This window comes from Nansenia antarctica, assembly GCF_963989245.1.
Source record: "Nansenia antarctica genome assembly, chromosome: 1".
In the NCBI taxonomy this organism is placed as follows: Eukaryota; Metazoa; Chordata; class Actinopteri; order Argentiniformes; family Microstomatidae; genus Nansenia; species Nansenia antarctica.
The window spans coordinates 106,629,761-106,643,225 of NC_137674.1; the positions used below are offsets into that span (position 1 = coordinate 106,629,761).

Below are 13,465 nucleotides of genomic sequence, written 5' to 3' on the forward strand. Positions count from 1 at the left end.
AAGATAGCTGCGTGCACCAACAACTCAAAACTCGCTTCTTTCCTGACCGCCATCAAACCCAACTGAAGAAGAACCAGAACAGCTCTCCACCCTCTTGCCAACAATCGTGGATCTTTGTTGCTTTCTTTAAATCAAGGACAAACGTAGAGCTACGCTCACTGTCTTAACTTAAAGAGCTACATTTAACGATCTTGTTTCCTGATCTCGTGTTCCTGCACAGGGAGGAGCATTGACATTGTTCGGCCTTTCCCAACTACAGGATTTGCGGATAAAGCAGGTAAAATGTTTTAAAATGTAAAATATTACACTGCATTGGGTTTCTCGTTTGCGGACACAGCACAGTTAAGTTGTTGTTAGCTTGCTAGCTCCTAGCTTCTCTGCCATGTGGCCCCTAGTCAGGCCTAGTCAGCTAGCCTAGCCTAGCTGGTTCAGCTAGCAGCACCAGTGGGATGTGTGAACCGATTCCTGGAACGAAAACCATTATAAGAACCATTTGATTTATTTAAAGAATAGCTACAACTTCCTCTATGGAAGTAGGTACCTAGATGGCGTCCTGATCTGTGAAGCATGTCAATGTGGTTTCGTTTGTGTGACCTCGTAGTATTTTTAGATTAGTACTTTGGGTGTTATTGGATTAATAACGAGTGGGAAACAGGTCTGGACTCTGGAGTTATTATCCCGCGCTCCAGACCAGACGACAGTTCTACTTTTTAGGACTCAAACTCTTTGGACAGTCTATAATACCTACAAAATTCAAGACCTCATTATAAAATTGTGCTAATACTTTTTAATACTTATTAAGGGTCTTGATTTTCCCCAAATTGATTTATCAACTTTTAATACTTTTCAAGACACCGCGGATACCCTGAAAGCTGAAGTCCTCTACTTCTATGCTACAACCACCAGACAACTTAAATCCGCTGTTTTAGACAATAATCGGTTATGTTTTCTGACGCACCGACGTCCACACGTTGTGGATGACAACAACGACTTTGCGCCACAACACAAGTAACTAAATTAGACTGCTGATACATATTAATATGCACTTATTTGACTGTTCTTTTTGTACGCCAGGAGAACCGGTAGAAGCCGTTTTACTTGCTTTCCAATGTAAACAACAATGTGTGTTGAACAAACCAGGTCAACGTTCTAGAAGTCTACCTCAGTGTTTCAGAGTGAATTGTTTTCTAGCGATACTAAGAGCTGGTTTCACAGACAAGGCTTAAGCCTAGTCCTGGACTGAATCACAATTTCAATGTAAAATCTCCATTGAAGATGCTTTTTAGTCTAGGATTAGGCTTAAGCCGGGTCTATGAAACCGGCCCTTTATGTGGTGAGCTGAGCTTAGAATGATAAGGTTCTATCTCCGTTTAGGATAGTTCAGAGATATTGAGCGTCACAGTTTTTACATTCCGTTATGTTTTGTGAGATTGGAACCTTTGTATTTTATTAATTACTAACTCAAAAATGTCAACATTTTAAAGATAACACCACACATGCATTAATAAACACCTAATGGATCAGATTATGTAAAAAAACTAAATTTTGACCCAAAATGGAGATAGAACTTTATAATTCTAACGTCACGATGTGCCAACGTCTGCACAAGATGCTTTCTGGGTGTATGCCTAATGGAAGTAGAGGAGGACCCGTTTACAAAGAGGTATAGCAGTTGAGAATCTAATAACTAGACAATAGAGGGAAAACTTTTTACATCAAGAGTCCATCCTCTTGGCAGCATTCCATCACTATGGCTGTGTTCGAAATTGCATACTGCATACTACATACTCAATGAGTATATACTGCATACTGCCTACTAAATGTATAATAAGTATGACAATACCAGCTGACTGTTAACACTGCAGTTTGCATCTCAGTATCCCAGAATGTAACACTTTTTAGACCTCCATGGGCTAAAAGCTGTCTTTACAAGTCTTAACATGTCATTTTATTAAGTTGTGGGTCTAATATGTTTTCAGGCGAGAAAGTAACCATGTATATTCCCAAAATGTGCCCAGTTTATCAAAATAACCCGTTTATATATCTGATCTGACATTTCCCCCCCCACTTCTGTTCGTTAGCTACGTTACCTTGGTTACCGTAGATACCTGTACTACCGTACTTGCATAATAAAACGTAAAACTACTAACATAATAGCTAAACAAGTTGTAAAATGATTTGGGGGCCAATATCTTTAGCTAGCTAAAGTAACTTGCTTACTATATTGTTGTCTTAGCAATTGGTAAAAGAACAGGAGTTGGACGGTGTTGTTGTTGTATAGGCCTATATCAAGGTTTCATTATCCCAAAACGTTTTAGGAGCACTTTTGTCAAAATCCTTTGAAAATGACAGTCATTTATTTATTTTGGATAATGGAACATTGGTCAATGCAGTAGAGGGTGTTTGCAGTCCAACAACGGATCTACATGGGTGTTGATACAGTGTTTCGTGTGGACACGACCGTATGATTTGAATGACCCCTTCACATGTTTCTTTACACAACAGAGAATACATATACGGTTATCTGTCACATAGCAACTAGCAACTTTCTAGCATCAAATGGCGTTCACAATGTTATCTTGCTTACAGATTGACATTTAGGCCTATTTACAGATGGACCTGTTGCATAAAGCACATTTTAAAGGAATGCTTCAGACTATGTTCATGTTAAGGTGAAATATAATTGTACCCTGAGTTGTCCTCATAGGCCAGTAATGAATTATTTGCCGGTTCTCTGTTCTCCACTATCGCAGTACAAGCAAACGATAAACAGAGACCCCTCCGATAGACAGGATTCAAACAGTACTTAGGTTAGTATTGTTGAAAGTTACCTGCCAAAATCTCCTCTGAAATGATAAAAAGATTACACTTCTCTGAAACGTGAAAATAGGCTGAAGAATCCCTTTAAAGCTAGCACGTTATCACATTTCTACTGTTTCCTCTGTATATGTTACGGTACATGTGGGAAAACTAGGGTTAGGGTTAGGTACTAGGGTGCTACGGTTACGGTTAGGGATAGGATTAGGGTTAGGGTTAGACATGCCAGCATGTACCAAATCGACGTAGCACCTAACCCTAGTTTTCCCACATGTACCGTATTCCCACATGTACCGTAACATACTACATTCTTGGCTTCTTTAAAATGGATTTTACTTATATTTCAGATCTTTCAACTGAAGCGTCTACATGGCAGTCAGAAGGGGACACATTCGATACCTTAAAGTGAGTGGATTCACGAGACTTGGAGGTTCCTCGTAGTGCCGTACAGCCGACATTGACTGTCACTGTATTTGTTGTGAACTTTGTGACTGTGGACTTTGTATTTTTCACTGGGCTGCCTTAATGGCCAGGTCTGTATTGTGAAAGTGTTCTTTTCACCCCCAATGGGGTCAACACGGTGATCAAATTAAGGTGAAATAATAAAAATATGAGTATTGATAGTTGTGAAATGTGACACGGTCATAATTAAAAGGTCATAAATTCACAAATTCGAAGTATTTAGTGATCCTAAAACTGTTGTTTGTTATATTGAGTGGGCTCTTCAACACTTTTGTATTTGTAATATGAAAACATTTTAAGAATCTTTTTGGTCATTTGTGTGACTTGAGAATTGCCGACCTTTTCACCACAGTTGTTCAAATTAGCACAGTAGTCTTTGGCACAAATCTATGTTCTAGGTTTGTGTGGCGTAGCCTAGCACTGTCATTGATTTGTCCTAACCGAGTGCTGCTGTTGCAGGTGTGTGAGGTACAGAGTTGTCAGGGTGACACACGGGAGGTTCAACATGACAACAAAAGAGCCATGAACCTAAAAGTAAGTCTGTCATCTTTGACTATTTTGTCCGAGATTTCTATTAGAATTTCCAGTCATGTAATTTTGCTTCTGTTTTGATTTTTAGCATTAGCATAATCAATTGTTTTTCCAGCCAAATCCATGTTTAGAGGTAGCTAGCTAACATTACATTGATCATACTCGTAAGACTTTTCACTTTTCAAAAAAATGCCGGGCAAGTGAGGACGCTGGCGTTGCTTGTTCGCCGCTTCTCCACCCGAAATCTAGATATACATGCAGTATACAGAGTAGATTGTCCTACAAAGACATTTAGATTTAGTAATCTAATAATTATTTAGACCCCTATACTTTAGGGATGGACGGTTTCCAATTATTGAAACCGAAAAACCGTCAAAGACTAAAACCGCGGTTTTCCGGTTAACCGAAAAGGTAAAAAAAAAAAAAGAAGAAAAAAAAAAAAGCCAATTTCAAATAATTGAGCCCTACTGCTACAATACACTCGTGTCGAACACCATTAAAACACCGTAAGCACAGTCGCAACACATTTAGGCTACTTAGTTTCACAAATATAAGTGGAAAGGCAGACTTTTGTAAGCTACACCATACATGAAAACACATGAACACTTAACACACCAGCTCCGCTGATCCAGGGTGCACGCCTGCACGGAAGATCATCTCTTGGAACAGCGTCTTCATTGAATGAACTGCTTTCTCAATATCTTGGTTCTTAGACAAAGTTTCAGCTGCTGCTCAATGTATTTAAATATTTGAATACTGCTCAATAATCACTGAAATATTAGACTTAGAATTATGCAGTGAACATACTTAAAGCTTTTCATAAAAACCACATGCCGCGAGACTGACTCGTCCTGAACTGTCGTAAGTCAATCAACAAAGAATGCCCCATCAAAATAAAAGTGCCCATGGTAGAGCTGTCAAAATAGAGCTTTCAAAATAAATGTACTACGGTAATACAGATAGAGATAAATACAGAACTACCTTTGCGTCACTAAGTGACCGCGTATCTTCTGAGACATGCGTTCTGTCATCACTTTCAGTAGCGCCTTCACACACAGTGGCGCTGTGCACAAACACTCTTGATCCGTATAGCTCTTGTTTTATTATATTGTGGTTTAGTAAATACTGCACTTGGAGTTACATTCAATGCATGATTTGTGCTATAGAACATAAATAAAGTTTGATTGATTGATTGATATCAAATCAAATCACATTTTATTTCTATAGCGCATTTCTCACAAAAGTGACCCAATGCGCTTTACAGAGAGCAGCGAAAATTATCTTATTAAATGTAAGCGAGTAATTGTAAAAAAAACTTTCCTATCTACCAATAACTGAAGGCAACTATCTTTCCCATAGAGTGATTCGTTACCCTTAAATATAATCCCAATTAGATATTAATCCTCAGTTATTCTTCACAACTGACCAAACCTCTCACTCATTGCGCGGCAGATTCAGACTGTATCATTGTTATTTTCACACACGACAAACATGTGACATGTTCCAGTTTTATTCTTTGAGCAACATAGAATATACAATAGAATAGAAAACGTAAACAAAAACATCTATAAATATAAATACAAACGAGTGCAAATTGAGTGCAAGCAGGTAAAACAATTGTGCAAAGATATCACTGATCACATTCATTCTAATTCTAATTCACAACCTATGGCTAATAACTAAATAACAAAAACTGGCAGTAACAAAAAATGAGCATAAAAGCTATTAAAGGCTATTAAATAGTCCGTTAATCGAGGTTCTTCGCAAGAAACACGAGCATGTTCACCTTTTCAGGATTCAGCTGCGCTCGGAACGGACTTACAATTTTGCCTGCTGCGCTGAACACCCGCTCTGAAGGTGAACTTGTGACACACAGTGGCGCTGTGCACAAAGTACACTCTTGATCCGTATAGCTCTTGTTTTATTATATTGTGGTTTAGTAAATACTGCACTTGGAGTTACATTCAATGCATGATGTGTGCTATAGAACATAAATAAAGTTTGATTGATTGATATCAAATCACATTTGTGACTGCTCCTGGTGTTTCTGGACACCTCTCGGAAATGAGAAAGACGTCAAATTCGTCTTGAAAGTTTTTTGTTTTTTTTCAGATTTTCGTTTTTTTAGCTAACATTCAACTCGAAGATGTGAAGTACCCACTCGTTATTTTTCCGAACAGTTTTACGTTAATTAAATAAGTGTAATCTATAACACAATGACTTCGTTTCTTGTTGTTTGATGGGGATTCATTATCTTTGATGGGGATTTTCTGTGCTTAGTGATTTCAGGTGTAGCAACTTTCAAATACTCATGTCGTCTTCAATTTGTTTCCGATTCCAATGTATGATGCATCATTTGAAAGCTTACAATCTGTAGTTTAAGCACATGTAAAAAACAGAAAAATTACTTCGCCTACAGGTAGCCCTTTTCATTGGCCTGTGTCACATTTTATTTCTATAGCGCATTTCTCACAAAAGTGACCCAATGCGCTTTACAGAGAGCAGCGAAAATGATCTTATTAAATGTAAGCGAGTAATTGTAAAAAACCTTTCCTATCTACCAATAACTGAAGGCAACTATCTTTCCCATAGAGTGATTCGTTACCCTTAAATATAATCCCAATTAGATATTAATCCTCAGTTATTCTTCACAACTGACCAAACCTCTCACTCATTGTGCGGCAGATTCAGACTGTATCATTTTTATTTTCACACACGACAAATATGTGACATGTTCCAGTTTTATTCTTATTCTATTTTATTCTTCTAAAATAAAAAAAAATAAAAAACGGTTTCAGACGGTTTTGATAAAAAACCGTTTCTAATTTTAGAAACCCCGGTTTTCGGTTTAACCGAAAAACCGTCCATCCCTACTATACTTTCTTTTATTTATTTTGTTTCTTTTTATTTTACTACTCAATCTTTTCACTTTGTAAAGCGTCTTTGAGTATCGAAAAGCGCTATATAAGTCTAATGTATTATTATTATTATTATTATTATCACCTATAGATGTACCACATACACCCGTTGGCATGACACCCGTTGTCATGACTGGCACAGTTTTGTACACCCTCTAACTGGGCTGCTACACAAGGTGCATGAAATAGTAGTTGGACTGGTGATCAAAAGCTCACGAGTTCAAATCCCACCTGGGAACACCGCCACTAGTGTGCCCTTGAATAAGACACTTAGCCCTAAGTTACTCCAGACCTAATCTCTAATTCTAAATCACTTTTAATAAAACTGTATAAGTGCTAAATGGTGTGTAAATGTATACATTTCATGTCTGACATAATACACTACTCAACTATTCAACATTACCTGCTACATCGCCCACATGAGCAGGAACATCTGTTATCTCACCAGTGTAATTTTATCCTTCAAGCCATCAGACGCATTAGTGAACAGTCGAGAAAAGTGGCTCACGTTTTTGGTATTTTCTGTAGCAGGTAAAAAATAAATAAAAGAAAAAATTACACCACCTGCACACAAACATTTGCTGCTCATGTGGCAGCCAATGTGTGATGCCAGGGTATCCGCGGTGTCTTGAAAAGTATTAAAAGTTGATAAATCAATTTTGGGAATATCAAGACCCTTAATAAGTATTAAAAAGTCTTCTCACGATTTTATAAGGTCTTGAATTTTGTAGGTATTTTTCTGAATTAGACTCTGTCCAAAGAGTTTGTCCTAAAAAGTTTGTGAATGTATTAGTTTTATTTAAAAAACTAAGATGAACCGGAAATTCTGTTGTATGATAGCGGTCTAGTCTATTGCAAACTAAAACTGTTAAGTTAAAGGTGTCACTGATGTCAACAGTTACAGCTCGAAGTAGCGGTGAGGTCTGGAAAAATATTGACACGGTCTTTAAAAAGTCTTAGAAAGGTATTGGAATTAACCTCAAGATTCCTGTATATACCCTGTAATACTTGATTTGATTTGTGTCTTTGATTCCTCATACGTGCTTCCTTCTCTCAATGCATTGGACGACACCATCTGAAGTTACTCCCCTCTGACCTTCTCCCTTTCTTTTTTTTCAGAATGACGCGAGGCGAGAGAACGTGGTATGGACAACCAAATACATTTACATTTTGGCCATTTAGCCAGACGCCTTTATCCTTAGCGTCTTACATAAAATACGTTAGATTAAATTAGTGAATCATCTATCCACCAGTCATAGCAGAGAAAAGTAATCTATGGAGCCATTGGCAGTCATAATGCTAGAATAAGAAAGTTTATATATAATATATATTAACAGTAGAGAAAACCGTACAATAATAATAATAACTAATTGTTCTTTTTTAGGTAGTTGTAGTAGGTGGCTCAAGAACTACTCATTACTCTACTAACCGTTCTTTTATTCAATTGCAGCAAGAAGCGTACGATAACGGTTATGAAGACCACATGGAAGATGACAACAAAGATTTCAAAACCAACCTCATCGTCAATTACCTGCCGCAATGTATGACCCAGGACGAGCTGTGGAGCCTCTTTAGCAGCATCGGTGAGGTGGAGTCTGCCAAACTCATCCGCGATAAAGTGGCAGGTAATCCCTATCACAAAAACCAGAGTGAGTTCAAACCCTTTTAATTTGACCATTTTTTGTTTTCTTTTTGCTTTGATCGAAGTCCGTTATGTGGGAGAAACATTGCCTCTCTGCCTTCTCAGTGTCTGTGTCTGCACATCTGGGCCTACTCTTATTTTGACTTATTTTTCACTAAACAAATACGTTTTTAAATTAAGAGGTTTTTTTGTTTCTTTTTTTATATATACACTAAGATTTTTTTGGGTATGACTAATCTGTAAACTCAATGCAGTATTTTCTGGTTACTGTAATTGTCTTTGACTTTGTGTGCGACTTCTGTGTGCTTCCCAAGCAGCTTTTTTATTCTCCTTTCAATTTTATGCTGATTCTAAGAGTACTTTGTGAATCTGCAGACTCACTGATTAGTGTTGGAGATCCTGGTGTTTTTTTCTTTGGGTTTATGTTTAGCTTCTTGTTTTCTGTGTTTTTTTTGTACCTTATACTTCTTAAACCTGTCCCGTAATTTATTTCCTAACCTGAGATGGCCCCATCTCTTTTAATGGTGCTTGTTTTGGGAAGTTTTATTATGGTCTTTTACTGTTATTTTTCATCTCCTCCACGGTGTTCACACACACATCTGGTGATTTACAATATTGTAGACTTTCATTTGCTGACGTCTAAACCAACTGTACCCAAGTTCTCTCTGGTCTTTTAGTGTTTGTTTGGATATTTCTTGGAAATGGCTGTCAAGTGTCTAGGTAGCCTATGCTTTGAAATGTTCATTTTGTTTATAACTAATTATTGATTTCCATTGTTGTTTTCAGAGGCAGTTACTCTTCCGTCTCTATTTGAATTATAGTTTTCATTTACATGTTTTCAATGTGCGTCCTGTTCTTTTCCTAAACCTAATCACTCTGAATGTTTTCTTTTCTTTTTCAAATGTGACTTTGGCAAAAGAACGCATGCAGTGTACACATTTACCCTGTGGAAGACGACTCCGAACTGTAGAAATGGACAAACTTTTGTTATTTTATTTTGTTGTTTTCCTTTTTTTTCTTCTCTAGGCCACAGTTTAGGGTACGGATTTGTTAACTATGTTAACGCTAGTGATGCAGAAAGGGCAATCAATACCCTCAATGGGCTGAGACTACAGTCTAAAACTATCAAGGTAACGTGCAAAAAGGTGTTTTTGTATACATGTGTCAACTGATAGATGTGATCTGTTCCTCAAGTAGTCCCTGTGCAGTTGAGGGGAAGCCCTGTCCTGCAAAGTGTCTATTTGCGAAAGGATATTAAGGTATTTGGGTAACCTGTCAAAAAAAAAAAAAAAAAAATCCAGTGAAGTAATATTTTGTTCTGCAAGTTCTGGCGTGTTCTGGTAACCTGGGGGTTTATTCCATGAACATCGCTAAAGGAAAAGTCTGGCTTATTTTTATAAGTTTCGCAAGACGTAGCAAAAAATCAGGCCTTATTTTGAAGTATCGTGAGACTTGTAAAAAAATAAGCCTGGGTTTTCCTTTAGCAACATTGATGGAATACTCCCCAGTATGGTTGGATTTCGGCACATTAATACTGAAGCGTATTTTCATTTTCTTCATATTACATTTTGTTTATTTATTAAATATTGGTTATAGTAAAGTTAGTCAATAACTGAAGATGTAGTTTTGCTTGTGTGAAATGTGCCGAATCAAAAACCTGCATTTTTAATTTATTTAATTATTTTGATTTATAGTTTCAAACACACCCATTTACTTAAAATTAGTGTTTCTAGTTTTTTCTGTCTGTCACTCTTGATCTGCAACATGACAGAAATATCTGAATTTGAATGTTTGTTTTTGTAATTTATTTTGGTTTTTAAGTAATGTAGTATTTATAGCAGATATATTAGGGAAGTTTTTGTTTTTAATCTGAGTTTATTTTTCAAATATGTAATGTTGTGTGTGTAACATTGTGAAAATAATTTACCAAAGCATTTCTTTGTTTTGTTTTTTTAAAGCTCTGAATTGCGTTGTGAATACATCGCATACTGAATTATCTTCTCTACTCTCCAGGTGTCCTTTGCCCGACCAAGCTCTGACACTATTAAGGATGCCAATCTTTACATTAGTGGTCTGCCCAAGACCATGACACAGAAAGATGTGGAGGACATGTTCACACGCTATGGCCACATCATCAACTCTCGTGTCTTGGTTGATCAAACCTCAGGTAGGCAAAACTTGAACATTGATTCAAAATCAAAACTTCCGTGTGGAGTTGTGCACACAAAATGACAGAACTTTATTGTTTGTAGTGTAGGAGTGACGGCAATAACAGGACGATGTAGTCGGTTTGCCGGTAGAAAAACAATCATGTGCTTTATTCTCACTCTCTGCATGCGTACTGACAACAACAAACATTCATTCATCTCTGTCCCACTTATATCCCGTCATATCACCCGCTAAGCAGCCTGGGTGATTGAGTCAACACCAACATATAAGAAAGGCTGGAACGCCGTGAATTAGGAATACTTTGGAATACTTAGGAATACACTTGATCATTTGATTGGATTTACTCGTAATGGGGGGGAAAACATGTGCTTTAAATGCTCCCAAATAACAGATTTGACATTGAAAGTGTGATGTAGTACAGGGCTAGGCTAAAGCTTTGTCTGTGACCAGCTGTGTGTATGCTGCAGCAACTTTCCCCTCATTAGGGATGATGACATAAAATGGTGATCTCTGGAGAAGTAATGTTTTTGAGGAGTACTTAAACCCCCCCCCCCCTAATATGTATTGTTCTGGCATCTGTGTGGTAAACGTCAGTTGCTTTCCTGGTCTTCCTCAGGTCTGTCCAGGGGTGTGGCTTTCATCCGCTTTGACAAGAGGTCTGAGGCGGAGGACGCGATCAAAGACCTGAACGGGCAGAAACCCCCGGGCGCCTCAGAGCCAATCACGGTGAAGTTCGCCGCCAACCCCAACCAGACGAAGAACTCCCAGCTCCTGTCCCAACTCTACCACAACCCGTCCCGCCGCTTCAACGGACCGGTGCACCACCAGGCCCAGAGGTTCAGGTGAGAGGTCAACCGCTCCACGGTGTAGTGTCGCACGTTATTTCAAGACTTGCTGCGCCGCCAAAGAAACCTTCGGTATATGTTTTTATCGGGGGCCCTGGGTGGTGTAGCTCGCTAAGGAGCATGCCACGTAATCTCAGGGTCCCTGGTTTGATTCTGGCCATTCACCAATCAATCCTGCATGCCTCATCCCTCCTCCCTCTCACCTATCCTTTGTGTGAATCTCTACTTTTTCTATCCCAATGAAGTAGAAATGCCCTAAAAACATATATTTTTAAAATAAAATGTGTATGTATGTATATATATATAGTGTGTCCAAACGTTTGACTGGTAGTTGGCGCGTCTTGTAAATTAGTCTGCCTCCTACACAGAAAAACTGAAAAATAGCTTCATACTAGCTTATCCTGATGTGATTTTGAAAATGTAAGGATACTGGGCGGTAGAAGGCACATATCTAGCAAAAGTCATGAAAGGAGGGTCCCGAGTGCAAAGGTATAAAAATGTTTTACTCACAAATGACCCCTTCATGGCTGTTCTAGTGTTATTTCGTAGTTTTGTTTTTATTAGTACTTAAAGAAACTGGCTACTCCTCCTCCGCAGGTTCTCTCCCATGAGTGTGGATCATATGAGCGGCGGCGGCGTGAGCAGCAGCACCGCTGGGAACCCCACCGCAGGCTGGTGCATCTTCATCTACAACCTCGGCCAGGAGGCCAACGAGAGCATCCTGTGGCAGCTGTTCGGCCCTTTCGGTGCCGTCACCAACGTCAAGGTCATCCGTGACTTCAACACCAACAAATGCAAAGGCTTCGGTTTCGTGACCATGACGAGTTACGAAGAGGCGGCCATGGCGATAGCCAGCCTCAACGGTTATCGCCTCGGAGACAAGATACTACAGGTGTCTTTCAAAACCAGTAAGGGTCATAAGTAACTGAGGTAAATGAGGGAGAAAGGGTTCTTGTTTTCTACACTTGTATTAAGGAGAAAAAAAAACAAAATGAGGAAAAGGCTTTTCGTTTTGTTAGTGATATGAATTGTTTGTTTTTTTGGGGGGGGGGGCTGTCACTCAAATATTTGTCCTAGTCCGTAGTAAGGTAGTGTCTTCTTGCTGTTGGATAGAAATAACATGCTAACATTTTTTTGGCGGGGATGGGTGGGGGGGGGGGTTTGTGTACAGAAAGTTTTGCTGACCAATTCTTGAATGTTTTAATGAAACTGTCAGTCTTGTTTGCCACCTTCATGGTTGAGTGTGACGATGTTAATTCACGCCGTGTCTAATGCTCTGATTCCTGTGTTTTTGTCATGGAGAGATTTTCAATGTTTTATCAAGGTCAGTGCTTCAAGCTAGGCCTCGATTCCCAGTAGACCCTTTTGTCTTTTTACACTCCTGTGGTTTTGAGCATAGTCTTAATCTAAATGAGTGTAAGATAAAAAACATGATCTCTTGTTTGTAGAGGGGTAATGTGCTGGCCATGTAAAAATACATTTCTTGATATGAAACCATAAAAATTAAAAAAAAACTTTCTGGGGGAAAAAGAAGGACCAAAGAGGGGATGAAATGTTTGTTTTTCCTCCACCACCTGTGAGTAAAGCAAGGCGGATTGAATGATTCGGTTGAGTATACCACCATTTTTCTTTTGATTGGGCTTTGTTTGTAATGAGAACATTGGAATCGAGTACAAAACAAGTCCTACGCTTATTACGCTTTGTTTACTGCCTTCAGATAGCAGCTTGTTTGGTTTGTCTTCCATTAAAGTTTCTTCAGGTGAAATTTTGATTTCTTTGTTTTATTTACATTTTTTATCAATTACTTTGCTTTTACGGTGGTTTTGTTTCGTTCAACGTGATTTTTTTAGAGAGCGTACCCCCCTTGCGGTGACGGCCTCAAGTTGTTCTGTGGAAATCCTAGTTTTACTCAATCCATGAATTTAAAATGCTGGACTGACATTTCTGTGTTTTTTCTAGCTGCAAATGTTAACTGTTAACTCTCTCTTAATGCATGATCCACACAGATTCTTATTTTTTACTTTGGTTCGGTTTGATAAACATGACAAAAATACCATTCCAACTTGACCCCTGTGTTTCCA

At 38.5% G+C, this 13,465-nt stretch overlaps 1 protein-coding gene across 3 annotated transcripts; it reads left to right on the forward strand.

Moving 5' to 3' along the window:
• Window positions 1–53: 53 nt before the first annotated feature.
• Window positions 54–12,396, forward strand: LOC308160565 (ELAV-like protein 1). Of its 3 annotated transcripts, none has more exons than XM_080534505.1 (9): window positions 54–277; window positions 3,165–3,222; window positions 3,739–3,813; window positions 7,848–7,871; window positions 8,179–8,377; window positions 9,397–9,500; window positions 10,384–10,537; window positions 11,156–11,381; window positions 11,982–12,396. In XM_080534505.1, exons 2-9 carry the CDS (start codon window positions 3,187–3,189, stop codon window positions 12,307–12,309), a joined length of 1,146 nt encoding a protein of 381 aa, XP_080390631.1. In that variant the 5' UTR covers window positions 54–277; window positions 3,165–3,186; the 3' UTR covers window positions 12,310–12,396. The 3 variants fall into 3 exon arrangements, with proteins under 3 accessions (XP_080390631.1, XP_080390632.1, XP_080390633.1); XM_080534506.1 differs by lacking the exon at window positions 54–277 and adding an exon at window positions 1,627–1,663; XM_080534507.1 differs by lacking the exons at window positions 54–277; window positions 3,165–3,222; window positions 3,739–3,813; window positions 7,848–7,871; window positions 9,397–9,500 and having other exon boundaries at window positions 8,268–8,377.
• The last annotated feature ends 1,069 nt before the right edge of the window (window positions 12,397–13,465 follow it).